The 25,894-nt window shown below is 41.2% G+C and overlaps 1 protein-coding gene across 1 annotated transcript in view; it reads right to left on the bottom strand.

Annotated features, from left to right (window-relative positions):
• Positions 1 to 25,894, bottom strand: part of sspo (SCO-spondin) — a 94,818-nt gene that overhangs the window by 34,669 nt on the left and 34,255 nt on the right. The window contains exons 55-98 of the mRNA XM_042510441.1: positions 25,567 to 25,761; positions 25,387 to 25,464; positions 25,143 to 25,298; positions 24,741 to 24,899; positions 24,482 to 24,646; positions 24,195 to 24,386; positions 23,495 to 23,617; positions 22,813 to 22,942; positions 22,357 to 22,482; positions 21,279 to 21,370; positions 20,639 to 20,842; positions 20,326 to 20,496; positions 19,887 to 20,142; positions 19,671 to 19,717; positions 19,405 to 19,575; positions 19,151 to 19,285; positions 18,449 to 18,585; positions 18,261 to 18,355; positions 18,077 to 18,126; positions 17,524 to 17,694; positions 15,453 to 15,623; positions 15,270 to 15,349; positions 14,996 to 15,165; positions 14,540 to 14,586; positions 14,091 to 14,291; positions 12,921 to 13,091; positions 11,821 to 12,021; positions 11,590 to 11,701; positions 11,249 to 11,469; positions 10,626 to 10,778; positions 10,308 to 10,474; positions 9,875 to 10,020; positions 9,314 to 9,534; positions 8,562 to 8,597; positions 8,224 to 8,388; positions 6,892 to 7,104; positions 5,504 to 5,671; positions 5,082 to 5,216; positions 3,505 to 3,742; positions 2,471 to 2,623; positions 2,294 to 2,340; positions 1,847 to 2,017; positions 1,452 to 1,628; positions 70 to 225 (exon numbers count right to left, since the gene is read on the bottom strand). Of these exons, the coding sequence (XP_042366375.1) occupies positions 70 to 225; positions 1,452 to 1,628; positions 1,847 to 2,017; positions 2,294 to 2,340; positions 2,471 to 2,623; positions 3,505 to 3,742; positions 5,082 to 5,216; positions 5,504 to 5,671; positions 6,892 to 7,104; positions 8,224 to 8,388; positions 8,562 to 8,597; positions 9,314 to 9,534; positions 9,875 to 10,020; positions 10,308 to 10,474; positions 10,626 to 10,778; positions 11,249 to 11,469; positions 11,590 to 11,701; positions 11,821 to 12,021; positions 12,921 to 13,091; positions 14,091 to 14,291; positions 14,540 to 14,586; positions 14,996 to 15,165; positions 15,270 to 15,349; positions 15,453 to 15,623; positions 17,524 to 17,694; positions 18,077 to 18,126; positions 18,261 to 18,355; positions 18,449 to 18,585; positions 19,151 to 19,285; positions 19,405 to 19,575; positions 19,671 to 19,717; positions 19,887 to 20,142; positions 20,326 to 20,496; positions 20,639 to 20,842; positions 21,279 to 21,370; positions 22,357 to 22,482; positions 22,813 to 22,942; positions 23,495 to 23,617; positions 24,195 to 24,386; positions 24,482 to 24,646; positions 24,741 to 24,899; positions 25,143 to 25,298; positions 25,387 to 25,464; positions 25,567 to 25,761 (6,573 nt within the window). The remainder of the gene's footprint in view (positions 1 to 69; positions 226 to 1,451; positions 1,629 to 1,846; positions 2,018 to 2,293; positions 2,341 to 2,470; positions 2,624 to 3,504; positions 3,743 to 5,081; positions 5,217 to 5,503; positions 5,672 to 6,891; positions 7,105 to 8,223; positions 8,389 to 8,561; positions 8,598 to 9,313; positions 9,535 to 9,874; positions 10,021 to 10,307; positions 10,475 to 10,625; positions 10,779 to 11,248; positions 11,470 to 11,589; positions 11,702 to 11,820; positions 12,022 to 12,920; positions 13,092 to 14,090; positions 14,292 to 14,539; positions 14,587 to 14,995; positions 15,166 to 15,269; positions 15,350 to 15,452; positions 15,624 to 17,523; positions 17,695 to 18,076; positions 18,127 to 18,260; positions 18,356 to 18,448; positions 18,586 to 19,150; positions 19,286 to 19,404; positions 19,576 to 19,670; positions 19,718 to 19,886; positions 20,143 to 20,325; positions 20,497 to 20,638; positions 20,843 to 21,278; positions 21,371 to 22,356; positions 22,483 to 22,812; positions 22,943 to 23,494; positions 23,618 to 24,194; positions 24,387 to 24,481; positions 24,647 to 24,740; positions 24,900 to 25,142; positions 25,299 to 25,386; positions 25,465 to 25,566; positions 25,762 to 25,894) is intronic.

Here is a 25,894-nt window from a genome sequence, read left to right as displayed (position 1 = left end):
CTCTTTGTGCATACAGAATTGTAGTACATTGCATACACATCTTTTTGTTTACTGTGGTTGTTGACTCACTATCACATTGACTGAGACTGCATGTCCTGTTCTGTGTTTCAACAGGAGTGCACCGTTGTCCCCTGGTGGCTGGGGAGAGAGCTACACGGTAGCGCTGCTGCCTCTGAGACTCACAGGAGCACTGAGACCAAAGACTCCACTCCGACATGGGACAGCCTGCAGGAGGAGAACAAGTTATTTATGAATTATTTATTACAGTAAGTACAATTATTAACATTCTGTTTAAATCAGGTAATCGTGAACAATGGACCAAGAAGGTCCATATATAGACCACACGTGATTCAGCCCAGGTGTGAACCAAACCAAATCAAGCTCATTACCATCATCAACATTAAATTATTTACACTATTTAAATATTTAAAAACAAAACTAAGATGTGAACCACTTTACAAAGGCAGGACATAACATTAGCTTTATGAGACCTATAGACATTGAAATAGTTGCCACTCCCTCTAGGAGTGAAAGCAAACTTATTGGATACACATACTCTTTTACTGTTAACTTAACAGGGATCGGGTGCTTTGTCTGAGCAGGTCAATCATTATTGTACCACATGTTTTCAAATGACCCTATTTAGATGTAGTCTACTATATGAGTTATATTACTTACTGGCTACATCACTGCATGTGTTTCAGGGAGCTGCACCACAGTGAAAGATGTGAAACTGATATCTCTATATCTCTATTTACTGTTGCAAATGTTGCAGATAATTTGATGTGTCCATTATAATGTGATTGATGGACTCAGAATAAGAATCACACCTGGGCTAAAGGTGAACTCTATGTATGAAACTTCATAAGCACATGTTCAATGACGATATAATGAAACATTGTAAATTTACTTAAAAATCATTGAATCTTTGGCTTTATTTTTTTTTTTACTTTGAATTCTTCTTCAAATGCATTGATGTCCAAGTGACAGATGGAGGGAACCATTTTTGTGGTCCAGCACTGACAGAGAGAGATCTGCAGCCAGCAGCAGTGAAACAATGCATGTCTGCTAAAAGTGTTTTTGCCACCAAAAGGCTCAGATAGTTAAAAGTGTCTGACAACATTATGAAAAGGATCCCTACAGAGATAGAAATTTTTGTTAAAGAGTAAGATCCTTTTTATTTAACCAGAAACCTGTAAGTCAGACACTTCATATTGTTCTTCCAATTAGCTACCCAGACAGGAATAAATCAATTAACCTCTAAGAATCTGTAAAACCCACTAATTATATGGTTACTCATGCACAGAAATGGTTCATGTTATCAGACAGACCCACCACAAACAGGACCTTGTGTCGTTGTACAACACACACAGTGCATTCTGCTATTTGACTCTGACCAGAATCAGTGAACCAAGCTGACCACAACCAAAAGTACCCCTTGTTTTCTGTACCGGGACAGGGCCGTTTGTAACACAGCTGGGTCTCCTCTCTGTTCCTCTCAGCCTCGATCTCAGTGGGACACGCTGCATCTCCTGCCTCCTCACACACACACACCCTGCGCCGTGACACAGAACCTGCGCCACAGCTCCTGGAACACGGTGACCATGGCGACCAGGGGCAAAGGTCATCTGTAAACAAGTAGGTCGATATGCTTAGGGCAAATGTGAACTGTATCTACTTGCTTCCTGATCCAGTTTTGCTGACATCACTCCTCCAAGATTACACAGTTTATACAGTATGTACTGAAATATTTTAACTGGAATGATGTGTTCCTGCACTCTGGTAACAGACAGATAGCTATGAATATATGAATGAATTAATATAATTATGGTATTTCTCTACAAACCCAGACATGGAGGAGTGTGACAGTCCTGTGTTTCTCTGTCTGGCCCGCTGCAGTGAGACCCGTTGTTACGTGGAGGGGGGTTGATGCAGGCGCGGGTTCGAACCTGTGTGCCACGACCACAGGTCACTGAGCAGTCAGACCACACTGACCATGGGGTCCAACCACCATCCACTGGAAACAACACACAGAACTTACTGTCTTTTAAGGTAACTTTGCAGAATGCCACTCAACTCTTTTAAAATGAGGCCAAAATAATAACATATCAAAATGTGAGGTTTTCCCTGTGCTGTGGTCCCCGTCACAGGTCAATGCAAATACGAATCTCGTTTTTGAATAAAACTAAGCTAGTAATGTAACTAACACATTTGCAACAGTTTCCATGTTATTTTACCACATTTAGGCCTGCTCCATTTACTCTTTGTCTTTTAAATAATTGCAGTGACCCACCCCTGCAGTCGATGTCTTGGCAGTAATCTCCCTCTGGGGTGCATGTGCTAGGAGGCAAAACAAATTAGAGTGTTTAACACATAAAGCAGAGTCCTTAGAATTCTCATTTCCTTTTCAATGCAAACACTTAATCAGCAAAATACACTTTTCCTCCTTGTTTGTGAGCATCCACCTCACCATTGTTTACATTCCCCTTGCAGCCAGGTGTCTCCCACTCTGAGCTCCTGGTTGTCATGGAGACACAGAGGTGGGCAGGGTCCAGGGTCGCAAGATTTATGCTGGACTTCCTCAAACTGGCATTCTGCTCCTTCAGTTTCTGGGATAAGAGATCTAAAACAGAACAGTGGCACAAAACAATATGTTTGTTTTTGTGGTTTACTATTACTGTTACTGACGGTGGGAAGTTTCAATTAATGAACAAAAATGTAGTAATAAAGGCACCATAATCACTATAAACAGCTACGTGTGAGTCTCTTTTCGGCAGTGATGGAATGTAACTAAGTACATTTATTCAAGTACTGTACTTAAGTATAAGTTTGAGGCACCTGTGGGAAATAATGTACTTTTTACTTCACTACACTTATATGACAGCTTAAGTTACTTTACAGATTTTTGTTCATAAAATATGATGTTTTGTTATAAATAAAATGACCAAAGGTGGTGGTGCTGGTGATTAATCAATCAATCAATACCTGGAAAATTATTTAAGATTTGACAATTATTTTGATAGACATATCAAGTCTTTTTCTTTTTCTTTTTTTATGATTGAGACTTCTTTGGGGGAAGGTGGGTATTTTCTATTTTGTTTATAATTTTCACATTCTTCTGATGCCTCTGATGTTTTTTCTTTCTTCTATATTTCTTTCTTCTTTATTCTGTTTTTCTAGTTTTTAGTTTTTCTTATTTTATAATTTTGGCATTTTGAATATTTTTTCTCTCTTTCAAAATAATTTTGAGGGTTCTTTTTTTTTGTTTTGTTTTTTGTTTTTTTTTGGATGTGTATGGTTCTTTTTAAACATTTTTTTTTGCAATGAGTATGTTTACTTGTAATACTTTTAGTGCTTTTTCCTGATTACAATTACTTACTTTTAATTATGAAACATTTTCAATGCAGGACATTTACTTGTAACAGAGTATTTTCACAGGGTGACATTAGTACTTTTACTTAAGTAAAAGATCTGAATACTTCATCCACAACTGCTTTTCCTCACCTGTATCTGGTTCTCTGGCCCTGACCACAGGAAACGCTGCACGAAGCCCAACTGGACCAGGAGCTCCAGGTGCAGGTGGCCTGGCAGCTGTGATTGGTGCAGAGGAGCTGTCCATCAGAGCAGCTGCAGTTGTTACAGTCCACCTGATGCGAGCTGCCGGCTGCCCAAATCTGTCCTAGTGAGTCTACACAGTCACACTGCCACAGCTGCACACACACCCCGTCCTGCTGCAACTGGCCTGGACACACACATTAGTTATTTATTTAACATGTACTATGTTATTGAAAAAACATAAGGGTCGTATTAGGCCCCTTTATTCCATTGCAGCATCTGGTTTAGAGTCATAGCTACCTCTGAAATACATGCCACTAAAAACCCCAAATGTACTTTCAAAACAATGAGCTCCTCATCACAAACAGACCTCGTTATAAACAGCCTGGATGGTAAATATGTTTTTTCTTTTGCAGAAAAAAAAATTTAATCAGGTTATACCCAGAAACACTGGCTAAGGTTACATGCATACCAATATTCCCCTCTAATATGACTATATTCTGAATTTGATGTCAGTCTTATAAACAGCATATTCTGTTTAAATACCCCAAATTAGGCTGTTTTCGGAATTGAGCATTTTCTGATTAAGGCATGTGGGATATGGTGGTATTATTCAGGTTTTAGGAGCATTATTTGGGCATGTACACAGCCTATTCAGAATATGTGTCTCAACTACGGTTTTTACTGAAGTTTGCAACCTGTGGCTCTTATCTGTGAGTTGTCATGGATACACTGTACACAAATCAACTCGCCAACAGTTTGCAAAGCTTTGGGGTAGAGACGCACACAAACGAAAATCCCTCATTTCTTGTCAGAAGGGGAAACACTGCCACTTTATAAAAGATTTAAGTATCAACAGATTTTTGGATAGGCATCAATACTGCAGCACTGACATTTTCAAGAAGGTGAAGGAAGAGAAGACAACAACAACAACAACAAGTCTGCCACTGGTAGCAAAGTGAAAATATCATATTTTGATGTAAAGGAGCAAAATGGCACAAGCAGCTCCAGCTGTTCCACTTTTCCATATTTTGACGTGATAAACGACATGTTAGGACACGTTAGTATGAATATGCACAGCTGCATTTGAACAGGAGTTTTACTGGAATAATTATTTTCATTAGCTATTAACAGCTTGGTAGAAACATGGTCTTTTCAAAATAAGGGCAAAACCCAGAATATTTTGTGCATGTAAACGTACTCACTGAGGTCATGAGTCCAACTTTTTGACAAGAACCAAACTCTTTAAATTGCCTAAATTAACTGTTTGTAAGACAGCATTATATATAGTTTTGCAATTTAGGTGAACTGACCGTTTACACGATTTTTTTTAACTTTAGGTTTACAGCACCGAGGCTCATTCAGATACTGCTTGTGCCCACATGCATACATGCATATATATGGTGCTTATCTTTTGAATACCAGCAGGAACAGAACCTTTAGGGGTGAATCACACACACACACACACACGCGCACACACACACACATAGGCTTATCTGTTAGTGAAATGATAGCAGCTTCAGTGCCTTTAGGGCAGCGACAGCCAGGCTGACATTCGGTGTTGCCCTGGCACTCGATGCCCTGCTGGAGGTCTGAGCAGCGCTGTGGACACTGGTTGGCACACGACACGAACTCCTGGCCTGGCGGGCACCCTTTCTCATCTGGCAATACACAAATAGAAGGTCATGAATTTTCCCATGATGCTGCAGGCCTTTTCCTCGCATAACGTGCCCCACCAAGAATGCTGATCACAGGCTGTGCTGACTTTTTGAACACAAAGACTTGCCTAGAAAAATAGCCATGTGCTGAATTAATGAGCACAGGATGATCCATCCTTGGGGTCAGAGCACTCTAAACTCAACAAGCGTGTGTGTGTGTGTGTGTGTGTGTGTGTGTGTGTGTGTGTGTGTGTGTGTTTGTGAGTGAGAATATGTTGGGTCTGTCTTACCGCAGGGTTTGGTGTTGCAGGGTTTGACCTGGTTTTTCTCTCCTTCACACTTCTTCCCTCCGTTCTTGGGCGGAGGACTTGAGCAGGAGCGTGTGCGTATGGAGCGCCCGCCACCACAGCGCTTATCGCAGCGAGACCAGGGACTCCAGCGAGACCAACCTCCATCCACTACAGCATCCACACACAGGCAGACATGAACATAAAGGATGGACATGACATACTATACCTGTGTTTCTGCATGTTTTATACTGTATACTACAAATCATACAGACTAAATGATCACTCTAAATGATCACAATTTGGCCCTTTAATATTTTTGGGCACCATTTCTATTGGTTATAATAACAAGCATCCACCAAATTAAGCGACTGCAGCTATTAACTTGATAGATTAAATAGTATATTATTGTAGAGTGCTAACTGGAACGATTTCAAAAAACAACAACAAAGGCCCTGGGTTATGATAAACCGGAAGTCTTTTGATCCATTTTTAAAGCAAAGACTCCAGGTTTACAAGGTGTGTTATCCAAACTTTAAGGCAGCAAGGCTCCCCAAACCAACGGGGGCAAAAGGCTCACCATGTGGCAATTACTTTGTCATCATTTCACTAATTGAGAGTGAGTTCACTAAAGCATAATATAAATTGAATTTATAGGGATAGAAACACCTGCATTACCTCATTTTGAGGGACAATCTTGTGCAGATCTTAAGTCTAATAGTGTGGTGCAGGAATGAGTCTTTAAACCCCAAAATGAGTTTGCATTTTGGCAGTTTTGCTAGTCCCTCATCTTAAAGTCAAGGGTTTTTTTTAATTGGTTTTTGGTAAGATATCTGAAATAAGTACAGTGGTTTACGCAGGCTTAAGGTATTTTCTCGTTTGGCTCTTCAACATAAAATAACTTAGTAAATACTCCACTTGTGAATTTTAATTTCCTAGTTGCAATAATGTCATCCCTGCACCACTCTATTTCAAGGCCTTTTTTATTCATAGTGTTTATTTAAATCAATAAATTAACAACTCATAAAAAAACATGCACTTTTTGGTGGAAAAATATGAGGGTAAGGGGCCACCAGGGGGCCCACAGTTCTTTTCTGCCCCAGGGCTCGCTTGTGGGTAAATGTGTCCTTTCATAATCACTCCACATAAATATAAGCATAATGTCTGCTCATATTTAGTCAAAGCTCTGTTATTTTGGGGCAATGCTGTTGTGGGTGCAGCTTGATTTTAGAAGTCTCTATTACATTACTACACAACAATAATGTTAACAATTATCACAAACTCAAACACTGACCACTTACTATTAATGCTCAAAACAGGATGTACAGCAGCAGACATGAATTTTAATTGAAAATTGGAGATTGATTCTACATGCTGAGCAGTTGGCTGACCTCTACAGGGCTTGATGTTACAGAAGCGATGCTCCAGGTTTCCTCCCAAGATGTCTTCACACCACGAGCCATTGGTCCGGGGACTAAGGAAGGTTCGGATCCTCTGCTGCTGACCCACGCCGCAGGACCGTGAACAGGAGCTCCAATCCCCCCACTCTGTCCACGAACAGTTCCTCCGTGCACAGTCTGCCCCGACACACACCTCGTCTCCATCTGGGAACATATTACAAAAGACATAAGACTGCTCAATACTGTCATTGAATATCTGTGCAGATTAGTCTAATAACTGGGATACTAGATTTTTTGTAACTGGAATCTAATTTCCTTTTCCATTTCTAACACCTGTTGCTACAATTTACCATAATTACAGTAACATCCATTTACGGTATTTAAAGTAATGTTGCAATATCTAGTCATTGCAAAAAAATTAGTAGAAAATGACCTTTTTTACTTATTTCTTGTTTGTCGTTTATGGGTCATTTCTCTGTAATCTGCTAACTGATCCCTTTCCATGTTTCTGAAAGAAATCAAGGCAGAATTTGTCAGGTTTTAAAGGGTTAAGTCTGAGTAAGGGCTGAATCATGAAAATTTTATTCATACCCTATATTGTCTCCCAATTTAAAAGTCATTAATTCTGGATGGTATTCCCCTTGGTGAATACTTCTGTTTACCACCTCCGATGAATTAACAATGTCTGATAAAAATCAAACAGTAAACACTTCAGCAGCCTCCTTTCTGGTTATATTTGATTAAATCAGTTCTCATGCAAAACAATCCTATATTCTCAAACAGAGTTGCTAAATAATACAGCTTTCCTCCTGATCGTACTAATCTCTTGTGATGTCTGTGCTGATCAGTTAATAAAACAGCATGTCCACCCCAAAATCTGTTCTGTCGTCTCTAAGATAAGGAACTGAGAAAAAGGACAAACCAAATCACAACACAAACAGTATCACACAGTAAACCAACAGATGTTATGAAACAAAGTTTGCATAGAGATTTTGCTGGGAAATTCTAAACATTACTTACAGCATGAGCTCTCTCACACACAGAGCCTCCTAATATCTGAGTAATTCATACTTTGTTGTCTGATTTAAGTCATTGGAATGGTATTTATCTTATCACAAATGTTGCATTCTTTTGGTTACAATATTATTAAGTTTGACTAATGTTCCAACATGTTCCAAATGTGCCACCTTCATTCACAACTCATAACTGAGTTGCTTTCTCAGAATATAACAACATTACAACGTAAGTGAACAGAAGGCTTGTGAAATTTGATTGGGACAAGATTTGGTAGCAAAAACAGACTCTGATAAGGCAGGATCATACCAGGACACTGTGGCAGGTTACAGGCCTTCTCTTGATGAGAGCTTCCAGTGCAGGGGGGTCTGACACACTGTCGATGACGGGACTTCATGGCCGGACTAAGAGCATCAGTGCAGGTCTTGGTGCAGGGACTCCATAATGACCAGGGAGAGAAGCCAGCATCCTCATCTAAAGAAAATAGAGAGAACAGACAAGGTTTTAAAATAAAGAAAACAAATCACAATAGCATGTATCATAGAAATAAATGGAAAACACTTAGATTAGCCAATTAAGCAATATTATGCCAATAAAAACTGGGAAGATCTAGTTGGTATTAAACTTTGTATCAATGAATAATTTACCTGGTAAACCTGGTTCTTCTGTAGGACCGACAATAACTGCCAACAAGAAAGGAAATTTTAATATCAGCACACCGCTGCACTATATAATACATACTGTCTCTTTTATGACATTATTTATTATGGCTGCAAATGAAGGATACAGAATAGCCCTTTACAATTAAATTAGATTTATGATTACATTTAATGCATACACACTCTAACTCTTAGGTCACATTTATACGAGAACATCCCCACTAAAAATGGAAGTCTTTTCCTTGCTTTTCAAAAAAAATCTGCGTTCACATGATTACATTGTGAAAACGACCCTCACGTACACGGATCTGCAAAAACAACCGAAAACTCTGTAGTATGCATATCATGCCAATAATTGGCAGTGTAACTTGATGATGACACACCATAGAAGAACACCATGCACATGCGCAAAGTGCAGCTGTGACATCACCATTCTCACAGGACCCGTGCATTGCCAGTTTACACGGTGACAGAAGGGGTTGCATTTTCAAAATAGTACAATATGGAACACTTTTTCAAAAGTTTGTGTTTTCAGGCCCCCGAAACACTGTTGCCGTGCAAACAAAAAGGCCACACCGCTACAAAACTTCATAATTTCATGTTTAGTGTTTAGTGCTAAACCAATATCCCTCACCTGTGACTGCTGGTTATAGTGATAAAGTGCCATTCTTTTCCTCTTTACCTTAGCAAATCCATTACATACAGTACCTACCACATCTAAACTGGCCACTTCACTGTACCTGGGCAGTCAGGGGCCTGGCAGTAGGTGGTTTCCTGGCGTGGCCCCTGGCAGTCTCTCCCTCCATGGGCCGGGGTGGGATGTGTGCAGCTCCTGGAACGAGTCTTCAATCCCAGACCTCCACAGGACAGTGAGCACGGGCTCCAGGAGCCCCAGGGAGACAGACCGCCGTTGACTGGGCAATGCTCCAGGGAACAGTTCCACCTGCCGTGTTCACAGCCGCTACAGAGCAGAGGGGGGTAAGAGTGAGGTGTGGTGCTATTGGTCAGAAGAGTTTCACTTTGAAAGCAGTGACATGAATGGGAAGGAAAAAGCTTTATAGTTAGAAAAGTCAACTTGGGGCCAAGTTTTGTAAATTCATAGCAAAAAATGTATTTTTTATTTGATATACAATTCTGTGTTATACTTTTAAGGCCTTAAATTAACTCATTTTCATTCTTTTTAGATACTGTAGGACCCCACAGATCCCTCCAATTGTCCAGCAGAAGAAAACAGTGTGTGTAGAAGGTAGTTTGGGACTGTATGGAATATAGAGCAACAGCAAAAATGATTTTATGCTCACCAGGTGCTGCAGTCATGAACCAGTGTGTCTCCAGACTGAAGTTCCACTCCCTCAGAAATGTTATGAAGGAGCAGAGATGTGACCGGCATGACAGAAACTCTCTGCAGAGAGGCCAGAAACTCTTTGTCCACCAGACAAGGACACTCCTGAAACACACGCAGTCACATGACGTGAAAACCTTTTTTTTCCCAAAGTTAAATAACACTTTCAATGGTATATTCATTTTAGAAGATCGTTAAAAGTCTGTTGGAAACCTTTTGACTTTATTAAAGTCATTAATGCATTTTAGCTCACTTTACTTGTTACAGAAATGTGTTAACTACTAACCTTTTGTCTTTCTGTGCTGCAAGGTTTACTGTTTTACTGTTATTCAGCTGTATGATATCATGATTCTGTGAGTATGCTTCAGTTGTTCAGATGACATGGAACTCACCTGCAGACAGACACCGTGGTGATGGTATGTGTGCGGGGGGCAGTGGCAACCTTCCTCGCAGCCATCAGAGTAGCAGCCCTCTCTGCCACTGATCTGAGCACAGCTAAACGGACAGCCTTCACCTCGTTCACACTCCCTGTACAACCTGCCAGGAGGGCAGCCCACTTCTGCACAATAATATTTCCACACAGAGACACAAATTTAAAAAACTGTATACAAATCTGCAAATGACAACTTTTACAAGGTTAGCCTGGATCTTACAATCAAACTAACTTTGATGCCATGGCAACAGATATTTTACAGGAAAACAGGACTCACCGAGGCAGACCTGGGTGTTACAGGTCTTGCTCTGGCGGGTGAGGCCGCTGCAGGGTGGAGAGCTGCAGAGACGAGAGCGGGACTGCTGTCCTCCACCACAGCTGACCGAACACACTGACCACTGAGACCACGGGAGCCACGGACCCACTGAGTCTGGAAGCAAAGACACACAGAGATGTAACACACCTGCATATAGAAAGGTAGTAAAATGCCTTCAATTTTATTCTAACACTGTATTTCTATCTATGACTACTCTTTTTCATTTAGGTCTTTCTGGACAGGTGGTCTATGGCTGTGTTGCATACTATAGTACCTGTCTTCTAGTATGTGAAAAAGTAATAAAACTGCCCTTGAATTTTTTTTAGATCTTTATGATATTTTCTTTTCAGTGTTTTTGAAAAGGCAAAAATAAGATTTTCTAAAAATGGAGAGAACAAACCTACAATTCATCATTGAGCATTGTTAGAGTTTGCAGTAAAGTATGTGTTACCACCCATGTGTTAATATATAGGTACGGACTTTGTGTTCAACTTTGGTTTCAGATAATAATGTAAAAAAAACTTTTCCTACTTCAGATTTCAGTAAAGCTGAGAGAAAGACATTATTTGGCCAGATAGGACTACCTGTGCACAGGTACACGTTGCAGTCTTTCTTCTGTTCAGCGGCTCCCAGGCAGCCTCTCCCATTGCTTTGCGGGGACGGGTTATCACACTGGCGTCGCCTAGACTTGACTCCTCCTCCACAAGAGAGGGAGCATTCAGTCCAGGCCCCCCATTGGCTCCATCCACCATCAACATAGCAACCAGGGACTGACTGACACTGCATGACCCCAGCCTCACATGAACTGAGATACGAGAGAAACACAATAAAACACTGAAACATGTACAGTGTTGTACATTAGCTGTATTAGATTCTGTATAACAAAAACAGATTTCTGTTGTAGTGCTAGTCAGTTGTGTTGTACCAGTTTTTGCAGTCACTGACGATGCTGTCTCCTGGATTGGCAAACTGCCAGTCAGATCCACCAGGCCATACCCATGATGTATTACTGGAATCTAGCCCGCTGAATGCAGTTTCTATATTAAAGACAAAAACCTATTGATTAGACTAATCTCTGCTTAGTCCAAAACAGTTTAACAATACAATGTAAACACTGTCATTAGCAACTTTCACATTAACATATTGTGAACCTAACCGGTAGCAGAACTGTTGTGGTATTTGCAGCGACACTCCTCCCTGGACACACATACTCCATCCTGCAGAACCGTGTCACCCGGACAACCGCAGGTCCGCCTGCACCCAGGGGAGTCCAAGCACTCTGTGTCACCATGGAGATCTGAACAGGAGCGAGGGCAGGGCTTCCCACAAGGCCATTCTTCCTGGCCTCCGCCACAGTCTGCAGCGCGCAGGAGGAAATACAGTTTGCATAGAGGGGAGAGATGCATTTTATGGTCTACTATGTTCTGACAGAGTTTAAGGCAATATAATATTACACCTACTCCTTTCTTTTAATATTTTTGTAGATCATAAACACACTGCCCAGAAGGAAAGCATTTAGTTGTTTTGCATAATCCTTGACTTAGGTTGAATGTGTTAAGGATTTTGCTGGTACAGCCTCTGGGCCTCTCTTCTTTTATTATTTTCCTTTTGTTGTTTTTAGGTATGGCTTGCATTCTATTATGTAAAAATCTTTTTTTTTTATGTGGAGCTAATCTTGCTGCCATCGTGACCAAGACTGCCAGGAAGAAGAGATTTTGAATCTTAATGGGACCTTCCTGGCTAAATAAAGGATAAGCAATAAGCAAACTTGAAACTAGACTAGATGGAGAATGGAATCATCCATGGGCAAAGTGGAGTGCTGGTCCCCAAATGGACAGGTATTTGTCAGACTAATGAAATGAGGGGCTAGCGTGTGTGGAGCCCTGTTAGTGAATTGAGCAGTGCAGGATTCTGTCACCTTGCTGTTTATGACTATCCCCTGTTCTCATTCTGTGGGAGTTCAATCAAAGCTGAGAGTTCATTAGTCTTCCTTTTCACGCAGCCATTTCTTTTTAAAAGGCCTTTTGGCTTTTTAATTAAACTCAAGCACTCTCCAAGGCTTCATCACCTAATGGGTGTCACCTTGTTTCTCGTGAGGCTTCTCTTAATGTCTTTCTGCGGTTTCACTAGAGCTCATGTTTCTGTCTTCATTCCTCATGTCATCCTCATTTCCATCCAGTAACCTCCCTTCAAGTGGTACATGAGTGCTTTTCAAGATAAAATACGCAATCATATACAATTCTTTATTATGCTGACCTGAGCAGACGGTGATGTTGTCATGGCAACCGCGTCTCTGCCTGCTTTCACCAAGACAGGGCAGCCCACCAAACCTAGCGGGAGGACTGCTACACTCCCTGGTGCGAGTGGACGACCCGGCACACCCATCACACTCTGACCATGCTGACCAGGGACTCCACGAACCGTGAACTACAGGGAGAGTGAGAGGAGGAAACAAAGATGGCATTGGAGTTTAAAATATGTGGGGTATTGTTTAATTTGTCCACCTGTAGAGGGACATCAAAAGTCGATAAAATGACAGTGATATGTACTTGGGTAGAAGCACAAGAGGACGTAAATGAAGGAGGTATGAAGGATAACTGAAGAAACAAACAGGAATAAAAAATATTTAAATGTCACTTAATTATATCACCATGGAGAAAAACCTCACATCTAAGTGAGCTATTAACAAAGGGATCTAGAGCCTGTTTTCATTCTCCAGTCACATTACTTACTAGTAAGTTGGGGCTAAATAATTCTATTCAAATTCTAAAAACATCTTTAATTTGATCAGCTTAGCTGAGGTTCTGTTATCGAGAACCAAATGAGTTTTTGTGTTATCTGTTGTCAGCTTTATTCTTTTTATTCTTTTTTCTTCTTTTACCATGTAAGTTGTTTTAACTTTGCACTGAACCCGCACAACACAAGTCTGTTTAAGACAAACAAAGTCGTGTGGCATGAAGGAAGTGTGCAGACGTTACCTACATGATGTGTGTATAAGAACCACCTTCAAGTTGTTTTAACTTTTCCATTTTAGTCTTGCCTTTTCTCTATTATTGCACTATTTATTTATTGTTATTTATGAATTTGGATTATATAATTTTAAAGGTTATTTTTTGTCATTTTTGGCCTTCATTAGTTAGGATAGCTATGGTGTGAAAGGGGCAAACAGAGAGGGGATGACATGCAGCAAAGGGCAAAGGGTGGAAACAAACTTGCGGCTGCTGCTGCGAGGACAAAGCCTTTGTACATGGGGTGCTCTCTCTACTAGGTTAGCTAATGGCCAACCCACTTAATTTTGATCCTTGAGGCAGATCCTAAAAAATCTGCCTCAACTGGAGAACACATTGGTTTAACTCCTTGTTTTTAAATGTTATATTTACTTTAAAGTACTGTGACTCAACTTGACGATGAGTGGTGGTGTCTCACCTGGACAGAAGGTAATGACAGGGCACGGCTGTCTCTGGATTTGAACTCCAACCCCATTGTGTATTTCCTGTTCTCCAGCACAGGCTGCTCCACCAGCTTTGGGCTCAGGACAGCCACAGCTCCTGTAGCGGGACACCGACTCTGCCCCACAGGTCCTGGAGCACGGCGTCCACTCTGACCAATCACACCAGCCACCTGACACTGGAAACACACAAAAGAAGAAAAAAAGGTAAAATCTACATTTGTAAACATCTCCAGGTATAACTTTCCTATCCAGGTTTGCTTTTAATCAAGTCAAAAATAAAAACTGTTGTCATGTAATATTGTTTTTTGCCTTTGAGTGTTTAAATTTTAGTCGAAGACAGACTGACATATGCAAATAATAAAGCCAAGTTTTATATGTTATTCTTATTTGACACATACAGAGATTTACAGCTGGTCTGACTCACCTGGGCAGGAGTGTCTGGTGCAGTTAAGCATCCCACCCTCACAAGTGCTGAAACAAGAAGGAAACATCAACAATGATCTTTTTTCACTGGATATTCCTCTGTTAACCCTTTGAAACCTGAGCAAATTGCTTTGATTTCTTTCAAAAACATTGGGAGAAGTTCTCTCTCTCTCTCTCTCTCTCTCTCTCTCTCTCTCTCTCTCTCTCTCTCTTTCTCTCTTTTAAAAGTAATTTTGAGGTCTTTTTCTTTTGCTAATTTCTTGTAGTTTGCAGGACATGTCTCGCCAATTCACTCATTGCCTTTTTAGACATGTTTTCAATGGAAATTAAACCAATTTGGTCAAGTTCTTAAAGTTTAAACACATCTGAAAAGCATCTAAACGCAACATAAGAAAAGGTTTCAAAGGGTTAATTATAAATGTGGTGTACTATGTGCTACTCTGAGTATTTTTCTGACCAGTTGTTACAGCCATCAGGGGCTTCAGTGGTCTCCCCTGGTTCCAGCCGGTGTCCAGTGCTGATGTCCAGGCAGGGACAGTCTTCTCTGTCTACACAGACTGTCCCGTTAGCAGACAGGACCTTTCCCCCTGTGCAGTAGCACCCCGGCTCACATTGCCACTCACAGTGCTGAGGAACAGGATGAAAATGACCTCATCATCATCTGAATTCTTAAGTGTTGCCTACAAAGTGTTATTTATTGTTAAACCTGTGGTAATCAGTGTGATACTCACAGCCAGGTCATCACAGGAGCGAGGGCAGGAGGGACCACAACTACTGAACACTGTGCCTGGGACCTGTGAGCATGGTGCCACTAAAAAGAAAACACACAGAATGACACACTGACAAAACAATAACATACAGTCAGCTGTTACACTCACTGCCTCAGCTATATTCTGAACACTTTGTAAACGTACCTGGACAGTGGTCAGTGTTACAGGCTATGACATCAGTGCCCAGTCCCTCACAGAAGTTCCCCTCCCCGTCTGGACTGGGACTGTCACACTCTCTCTTCCGGCTTCGAACCCCCCCACCACATGACTTGGTACACTCGGTCCAGTTACTCCACTGACCCCAGCCTCCATCACCTGGAAAGAGCCATCACATTATGATGAAATAGTAAAAATAAGAATTAAGGCCTCACAGTTGTATTCTTGTCTCTCCAGACTCATAGAATATACAGATTCAGAAAGAATTTAATAAAAGGTATTAAGTGTACTTTTTGTGCAATTTGGAAGTAAAACCTGTATTAATATTTATGATTTTAGTGATTAATTTCCAGGGTGAGACTTCTTAGAAACAATTTTTTTAACAGCAAAATACAAAGAACTGCTAGAGAGCTTGATCACGTGTTGCAACAACAACTAAGCTCAATATCAGCAGGACCAATGAGTTTGTGGTTGGCTACCAGAGGCAAAAGATAAAAAAAAACCCAAAAAACAGAGTTGTAGCTATGCTAGTAGACAATGCTTCAAATATCGATCTTGCTGCAAACAAGCTACAAATTCTAAAACATAGATTTACACATCTCAAACTGGGCAACTCATTAGATCTATATAATCAGCACAGTGTCAAGGTAGAATGACACCAATAGTATCTGACTAAATGTCTGTCTGAGTTATAATGTTGCATAATGGCAAGAAAATTGTTTTTGCAGAACATTATGATGCCACACTGATGTTGACCTTTTGGATGTAAAATGTCATTGCTTCATCATTTTATCCGTTTAGAAATTTTTGTGAAATTTTGTCATAATCAGTGAATGAATTCAGTTATGGTCAAAACAGGTTTTGTCAGGTCACAGTGACCTTTGACCACCAAATTCTTATCAGCTCAAGTCCAAGTGGATGTGTGTGCCAAATTTCTTATAAATGCCCCAAGGCTGAGATATTGCATTCATGAGAGCGGAGCAGATGACCATGTAGCACTGAAACATAATACTTTTGTACGTTCATTCTAAGAGGAGCAGGTAAAACTATGAATTACCCAAGAAGTTAGTTGAAAAACCTGGCAGCATTGGTTATGCTGGGTGTACAGTGTGCATCTGTCTAACATACACTGGCAAGGACAGGCTGGAGATTACATGGCAGTGTGAGCAAAAAAAAGAGCCATTCACCCAAGTCATCATTTTGTCTAAACTGTAAAATTTTAAAGAGATAGTTGTTGATTTTTGACGCAGGAACTCAGGAATGCAGAAACGGTCAGGGCGCACACGAGTTAATATCAAAATGTATTTTAGCCATTTTAAAAAAGGCCTACCTAAAACATCAATAACAGTCTAAGTGAAGAGTGTATTTAGAGTATTTTCATTGCTTTACCTCGCTGTCGCACAGCCTTTTCCTTTAGCACTACATTTCTCATTAGCTGTTTGGGTTAGAAGGTGCCGTCAGCCACTGTTACCTGATCCTGTAACAAACCTTCACACTGAAAACACTCAATACAGCGTCCTCTTAGACTGATATTCTATTTTTTAGGTAGGCCATGTTCAGATATCCAAAACTATCCCTTTCATGTCTTTATATTTTTGTTTCAGTCGCAAACTTTAAGGGAAATTTTTCAAGAAAAAACAGTCTATTTTGATGTAAGCCAAATCTTTGACTCATCTTGTGGACTCATCCAGATCACAGAGGCCTTCATTTTGTGGATTAACCATAAAACATTGTGAGCAGTAGCTACTGTGTGTTTACTGTCAATTTGTCAATTGACAATAAACATTTCTGTGGCTTACAGGATGTTCAGTTTAAATTTTCCTGGCAAGCACATTACGTTAGCTCAGGCTGCTTTAAGATCTCGTGGTCAGACAAGGATAGCAAATGACCAGGACTCCCTGGAAGAAGAGATCTTGTATCTCAATGTGACCCTCCTGGCTAAATTAAGGATAAATAAAATTTTAAAAAGACGAAAGAAAAGCGGAAAATGTAATTGCAAAACATTTACCAATCAAGAGAACGTCAGTCACTACAAATAAACATAAAACAACAAACTCACGGTCACATGGAGCGGCGATGCAGACTTGGTCCTCTCTGTGAGGGCCCAGACATGGCAGGCCACTGCCAGAGCGCCGAGGGTTGGAACAGAACCTGTACCGAGACTGGAGACCAGCGCCACACAACACCGAACACTGACCCCATGGAGTCCACAATGACCACTGGCCATCAACTGGAGAGAGTGTGTGTTTGTATGAGGAGGAACATAACAACAAAGACACAGAGCGGAACAATGAGGTTAAAGAGAACAGAAAGAAAAATGACATGTTACTTTTTCATGCTGGTTTGCTTCACTTCAGCTTCATTTACAGTCATAAGGGTTATTTACAAAGTGTGTGACTGAAGAAAATTCAAGCTTCAAAAGTAAAGTCTTCATTTAATTAGTGCAGACAGGATTTGAATAAGAGATTAAAGGAATGCAAAGTACTGTTGCAGTTATGCAAACTATGTAAAAAATGACCTAGATTGATAGTGAAATGACAACAATGAAAAGAAAGCAAAGTAAAGAGCAATAGTGGATCAATTTTAGACAAATGCATTGACTCTTTGCCCACCATTGCAGCTGACTTGAGAGCAGTTAACCAGCCTTCCTGCTTCACATGTACTGAAAAATAAACACACAAGTTCAATCATATTGTCATCTCTTCTTCATATACTAATGGATGGAGGCACATGGTGGTGGGGTTTAACTCATGAAGGCATATAAAACAATTAAAGAATAAAGTCAGTTTGATTTACCAGTTGTTGCAGTCTATGGACACAATATCTCCTGGTTTGTACTGTTTTTCATCCAGATCACATCGACAGTCAGACTCCCACACACACGCACCATCCTGGAAAAACGAGAGACCATCAAGAATATGGCTGCGGTTATTGTACATATTTGTGTGCGATTGTTTGTGTTTGCGTTGAGCCGCCCCACCCACCTGTTGGACAGTCCCGTGTGGACACTGGCAGCCTGGCGTACAGTTTCTGCTGAGGTCCATTGTGAGGTCTGTACATGACACTGCTCCTCTCACACACTGCTTCCACTCCTGGCCTGGAGGACACACCCTGCCATCTCCTGACACAGCAACCGAGTCAAGCACAGCAGATCAATGAAAACCCTCTTAGTATAATAAAAAAATCTTATTAACCTGATTTTGTTGAAAACAGAACATCAAATGTTGTTCAGTACTGATATGACAAAAGCTGCATGCCCTGTGACTTAGATGAATCCAAACTAACCCTTTAAAACACCACAGTCAGGCAATTATACCTAAAAATAGCTGGATAAAATTACTGTTTTTGTCAATGAAGTCTGGCTTTGAGGAGAGCAGAGATAAGTTTCATTTTCCATTCAGTTACCCATCAGAAAAGGGCTGTCTGTTTCATAAGTACTGAGCATTTCCAGTTCACCATTAAAGTATTTAAGAAAAACAAAGTTTTCATGAATTCAGCGGAACACAAGGTGAATAACCAACATACAAATGGTCATTTGGGGGGCCAGGTATTCCTTCAATGCAATAAATATATATGTGCCACTACAATAGATTCAGCTGACATCTTGAAAAGACTCGACCACTTACATAATTTTGATATTACAAACGACAATATTGTTATTGAGAGTGGTGTAGGTCTTTCTGTACCACAGGGCTGCAGGTTACAGGCGCTGAACTGCTGAGCGGTGCCGTGGATCCGGATGGGCCCACGGGTTCTGGTCCTGTAACCTCCTCCACATGTCACTGAACACTCTGACCATGCACCCCATGGATCCTTTACCCCTTCAGACACATATTTCATTCAGTTTTAATCTGTGGTTTGTTTTTAATATCTCTGAATGCAGACATGAGCAAAAACGTAGATTTTGTATTTAACCAAGTTAGCAACAAGAAGTTCTCACCAAAGCAGGGTTCAATGCTGCAGGTATCAATCCCAACTCTGTCTCCTTTGCAGGGGCGACCCCCGAAAGCTGGAGGAGGATTGGTTCCTGAACGATAACGCCTTCTCACACCAACATCACATGTTCGGCTGCAAGCGCTCCATTGGGTCCAGCTGCTCCAGCCGCAGTCCACTGAGGGTAAAAGGTGGAGAAAGACCGAGAGAATGGGAGACAAATGAGGAGAGAGGGAAAACTGAAAATTCAAATGTAACAGTGAGGCCACTCACCAGGACAGGGAGCTGATCCACACACCATTTCTCCATTAGTGCAGGTGCTATTGGAGAACACAATGCAAAAAAAGTGACATCAAACTCCAACACCCAAAATATTTAATTACTTTAGATTCTAAACTTTCAAGCTAATTTAAATCATCCACTCTTTGACCAAAGTTTCACCCCGTGTACTTAACAATGAGTGTCATTTTGGACACAGGCCAACAGTACCAGTTATTGCAGGCATCAACAGGCAGGGTGGCAGCGGCTGGGTACATTTCCCCCTGATGGTAACACGGGCACTTTGCCAGAGGCACACAGCTGCCGTTGAGCAAGTAGAGGCCCAGAGTGCAATAGCAGCCATCATAACAGGCAGTGGCACACTGCACCTCTGTGGAGGTCATGTCCAAACACACACGCGGACACGCACCACCATGAGCCTCACACTCTGCTGATGTCATGTACACCATACCCTCTGGACACACACCTGAGAGGAGACAAGTAAGGATCAGAACTGAATGCACAGGCTCACATGGCTGTATTCCCTGAGGTGGATGAAACAATCCCAAATATAATGCAAACCAATACAAAAACACCACCAACACAATTCTATAATAGAGTAATGTTATTCACACATTGTCTTGAGTAATAAGAAAACATGATGCAGTACCTGAGCAGGGGTGGGAGTTGCAGTCTCTTGTCTGTATGTGTGGCCCAGTGCAGCTGCTGCCCCCATGCTGTGGTGAGGGTGAATTGCAGAATCGCTGTCTTGTTTGGACGCCAGAGTCACACTCTGATGAACACTGAGACCATGATGACCACGCTGACCAGCCGCCATTCACTGGAAGAAGACAACTAAAATTGGAGCTAAACTAACTTAAATCAGCTTTTTAGCCTTTTTCCTAACATGTCATTAGTGGAGAGTGGAGGGAACAGAAAATTGTGGACACTGAGGCCTCTGTGTGTGTCTGTATCTGGAATACCTGGACAGCGTACAGTGTTACAAGGCTCTTGCTCCTCGCTGTCTCCATTGCAGGCAGAGTCTGTGTGTGTGTGGTTGAAAATTGTGAGCGTGTGGTTGCAGCTGCGGAATCGCCGTCTGATTCCAACATCATCTACATGGTTGAAACATGTCTTACTGCACTCGGACCAGCCGGTCCATTTGCTCCAAACTCCATCTGGTAGTACTGCACAAGACAAAGACAAAGTCATTATACAAGTAATGAGTATGCAGCTGATTTACAAGACTGCAATACTGGCTCGATACTTTCATTAAAGTATTTGAAGAAAGGCTTTGATTGTTGCTCATAAAATAGTTCTTAAGACGGGTTTTGTTTTAATGTAAGGACAAGGGCCTTACATTATAGTAATATAATAATATCTATGTTTGGTGAAACAAAAACCCCATATGCTATGACAAATGAAGGATAAGTGAGTTTTTATATGTGCTATACATATGTTTTAGTGCAATATCCAATTCAGCCAACATTTTTGTCCCAATCTGAAGATATAAATAAAAAAGTCCTTGAAAAGCTCTTGTTTAAAAGAAATCCCTGAAAAACAAGGTAAAACCATAACAGCATTAGTGGTACTGTTGTGTGCCTGTGGCGTGAGTTAGTGTACCAGGGAGGCAGGGGCTAGAGCAGCGGCGGGCTTCCGAGGAGTCTCCTGAACAGGGCTGGATTCTGACTGCTCCAGCTGGGTTCACTGGAGACCTGATGAGACAAAGTCAAAACATAAAGACTCCTGATCAGAATTCAACAGGTGGCATGTGTATGTGTGTCAAAAATCATCTGTCCATGGCAAGTGCCTTCAGACATGATATAAAAGTGCAAATGAATTTACAGCTTGCTATAGTGGCAGCAAATAGTAAATGACACTGCAGGGAAATATTTGGTAGACAATATAAGGCAATCCTTGTATGTATGTATATTTCATACAGATCTATTTTTTTTATTATACAACTAATATAACTTTATTATCTGATGTGCATAGACTTATACTGCTGCAGTTAGCATTTTGAGCTCCACAACAATCCTGATTTAATGTGTTAAACATCTGCAAATGATAGCCTATTTATGTTTGTTAAAAAGGCTGGCTGTCCTTTTCCTTAAAAAGCAAAATATATGACTTTAGTTTGAAGAAGAACATTGATTATTAGGAACAAAACTTACTGAAAACAAGTGTTCTCAAATTCAGAAATACTGAGGTGGGAGTTCAAGAGACCCCTTTGAAAATGGCCATGCCAGTTGTTACCTCACCAAAATTTAGTCTAATTTTGGAGCCTTATTCAGCCCCCTTCCCAAAAAGATATGCTGACATGGTAGTTAACGATGAATGCCTTAGGCTGTCTAGTTCCACAAGATAGCACTTTTGCCTTAGCTGAAATAATGAGTGGTTGCAACATCTTAAATTCAGTAATGTTGCCATTCAATTATTTTCGCAAGTGGGGGACATTTCATCAGGGTGACCATGGTACCCCCAAGGCCCCAAATTTGTAAAATGTAATTTTATAGTGTTGTTAGAGTGTACAAAAACAGCAAACTGAGGAAATATGTACAGATTACGTACAGAGGTATTGTTAAAATTCAATATAATCACACTCCTGTGGTGAAAATGAATCTTGTGTGGAAGTGGATTGAGGCTGTTTAAAACAGTAAGGTGCTTCATAATTATCTGAATTTGATTTAATTAAGCTCACCTGTAGCGTTGCTGGAGCCCCAGACCACAGGTTACATCACATGGTGACCATGATGACCAGGCTGACCAATGACAGGTTGCAACACAACGGGAAGAGTCACAGGTTACTTGTCCATCTCTGCACACACTGATGGGGTGAAAATATACATTCTATTAGCCTTATTTTTTACATTCATATATGCTTATTTTAACAATAAGGAAGCAGTCCAGTGGTCCCAGACATAGCTGGGAAAAATGTGGGTGTGATTTCAAACAGAGCTTTCCATCAACTGAAAAATGTGACTCAACATTATGACATAAATAAACCAAAAATAATTTAGCATAACTGAAGTCATGAGTGATTTATTTTGAAGTTAAATTTGAGTTAGTTAGCATTTTAGAAAATAACATCAGTTATAAAAAGCAGGCTCTCTTTCAAAGTGGAAAACAAAAAAATAAATCCGTCTTTGTCTCTCACCATGTGGTACACTGGTCCCTGCTGACCGTCTGTCCTGGCTGCAGTGTTTTACCGTCCCAGAGGCAGACACATTGGCTGGCATTCACACATCGCCCATCCTGAAGGTACTGACCATCAGGACAGCGACACCCTGGAGATGAAACAATTTATGTCTTAATCAGAATTTCAGCTACCGTTGAATGTGCTATTATTGTTCTGGAAGCTTCAGAACAAGTTTGTAGCTTTGAAAAAAAAGGTTTGGCTTTACTTACTGAATAATTCAACAGAGTTTATAAAACTGACAACCCACTGAATCTCAGTCAGGTACCAAAGAACGTTTTATATAGTCCAACTGGAAATTTCCAGAATTTCCCAAAACACCCACATCCTTTTCTTAAACACTTTGTGTATCTCAACAATTATCACAATGACAGGTAACAGTTTCTCTTGAGCACATTTGAAGCACATGAAAGAGGCATTATTATGTCTTGCCTTATATACAGTAATGGATACTGAATAGACACAAGCTTGTATTTCAAGGTAGTAGTACTTTGTTTGCATGGTAGTTTTGCATATCCAGTGCTATACATTCAAATACTCTAAACTGTTCATTTACCATGCGTGACATTATATAGCAAAAAAATGACATCAATCTATGAACTTGGGTCCAAAACGACACCCCATCCCCTCCTGTGTGTCCTACCCAGTATACATGCTGCAGTGCAGTTGCTGGTCGAGCTGAGATGTGAGCAGGTAGGAGGACAGGGCTCTACCCTCCCAGCCTGGCAGTCTGCCTCAGTCACCAGCACCATGCCATTGACACAGCCTGAACAATCAGTCAGAGAACACACATAATTTAGGCAGTTTACAAACTTAATCATGCAGCAATGCAATAATCAATAGTATAATCACAGTATTAAGGGTTTCCCCTCACAGCCATTTATTTGTGGCTGGCTGCCACAACTAAATCATCCACCGCCAGTAATAGATTTTTAGAGCTGGACAGTTAATTAGGAGCGCTAATAGAATATATATACTGTGGGTTATTTATGGCACATTTGTGGCAGGACCGGCACAGAGAGAGCGTCAGACACCTTGAAATTGAAACTTAACCAATCATTCCACTGGTTCTAAAACTGCATTCACTTAAAAACAAAAGAAAAACTCTGGAAACTCTGCCTGCTGTGCTTTGTTCATGGATCTACAAAACATTTGATTTTCAAATTAGGATACAGAATGAAAAAAAAACAAATCCCCCACCCCGAGGTCATCAGCTACCGCACATACACTGTCATTCTGTGGGAAACACTGGTAGTGCACTACCATCCTCAGGATAGAAGCAAATAGCTGAAGACTTCAAACACCAGAAATGAAATGTACTGTTAGACAAATGTATGATCCACCTGTCTGTGTGCCGATGTCTTTGGTGCAGGGCTGGCTGTTGCAGCTCTGGCTTTGCAGAGTCATGCCCTCACAGTCCCTCCCACCATTCTTGGGAGGAGGAGCAGAGCAGTTTCGGTTCCTCTGCCTAACACCACCTCCACACTGAGCGTCACACTCCGACCACTCTGTCCACTCTGACCAGTGACCATCAACTATAAGAGGAGACAGGAAAGAATGAGATTGATATGACTACTAAATCAGAGAGCAGGTACTGCGTCCTGTTTGACACCAGGTTCAAAAGACAGACCTGGACATGCTCGGGGGAAACAGGCTCGACTGTCAAACTGAGCTCCACCACAGGTCCCTCCAGGCAGAGCTTCCCTCAGAATGTCCCTCTGCCGGAATAGAGAGCCCAGACCACAGGACACACTGCACGCACTCCACGCTGTCCAAGGGGACATGATGCAGTCCACTGGAGGAGAGGTTAGAGAGTGCAGCAAAATTATCAGTTTTTTCATGTTTTGTTCTGTCTTATTAGCACTTTTGAGGGTGGGCTTGCATCTTACCACAGTCCTTCTCATCTGATCCATCTACACAGTCCCTCTGCAGGTCACATCTGCGGTCCAGGTGAACACACTCCCCACTGTTACAAGAGAACTGCTTGGGAGAGCATGGGCTGGGCACCAGGGGTCGCCGTGGAGTCACTGCTGGCCTGGCTGTGGTGCCTGATAAGACACAGGAATACAATAACAAAATTTACAGCAAACAACAAACTTACATATGAGTTTTTCCAGGGATTACACATTGATTATTATTCATTCCAAATTATTTGCTTTGACTTCACATCATATTTTTTATGTTTGATGACCATCATGAAACTATATATTTTAAATTTGGCAACAATATCGTCAAATCTTTTTTTTTTGTATTTCCATTAATTATCCACCTGACAGGTTGTTGATGCATACCACAACGATCTTCATCTGACCCGTCCAAACAGTCCTGTCTGCCGTCACACACCTGTGCCGAGTCAACACAGCCAAACGACCGGCATGTAAATTGGCCCTCCACACAAAGCACTCTGGGTAGGCCTCCATCATGGGGGGTTGTAGCAATCCATGGGGCTGTAATAGAGATTACAATATGTGTCAAGTCTGTTTAAAGTGTAAATCAAAGAGTCTAGTTGTATGATAGGAAGGCTGTGTTTATCACCTTTTGTGGTTTGCAATCCAGGTCTTCCAGAATGGAGGGATGTGGTGAGATGTAGTCCAGGTTGACCTGTGGTGAGCCCTAGGTTCAACCAAATTGATCAAAAGTGACTTGCAAATCAGGGAAATATCCTGATAAAACCAACAACAACAAATGAAAGATTTGATTAGTAGCTGATTGTACCTGTACTTGAGGTAGTCGTCTTTGGGAGTCCAGTTTGACCTGTGACCCCTGGGCTAGCAACACCAGGGAGACCACCTTGCGACCTGGTGGTATAGAGGCCTGGAGCACCTGTTGTACGGTCACCATGGAAACCTGGTGTGCCTGTGGAGCTGGTATGATTCTGCAGCCCTGGAGAGCCTCTGGTAGGAGCTGTACCTGAAAAACAGGATGAGGATAACGAGATGTAAACAAAGACAGACATGGATCAAGAAAACTGAACACAAGGGGATCACGAAGATGCTGTTTATTCTTGAATAAATTGTCAAGTAAAATGTCAGAAGCTAAGTCC

Source organism: Plectropomus leopardus, chromosome 21 (assembly GCF_008729295.1).
Source record: "Plectropomus leopardus isolate mb chromosome 21, YSFRI_Pleo_2.0, whole genome shotgun sequence".
Classification (NCBI taxonomy): Eukaryota; Metazoa; Chordata; class Actinopteri; order Perciformes; family Serranidae; genus Plectropomus; species Plectropomus leopardus.
The sequence above is the reverse complement of the archived record's forward strand: the minus strand, read 5'-3'. Positions and strand labels throughout refer to the sequence as shown.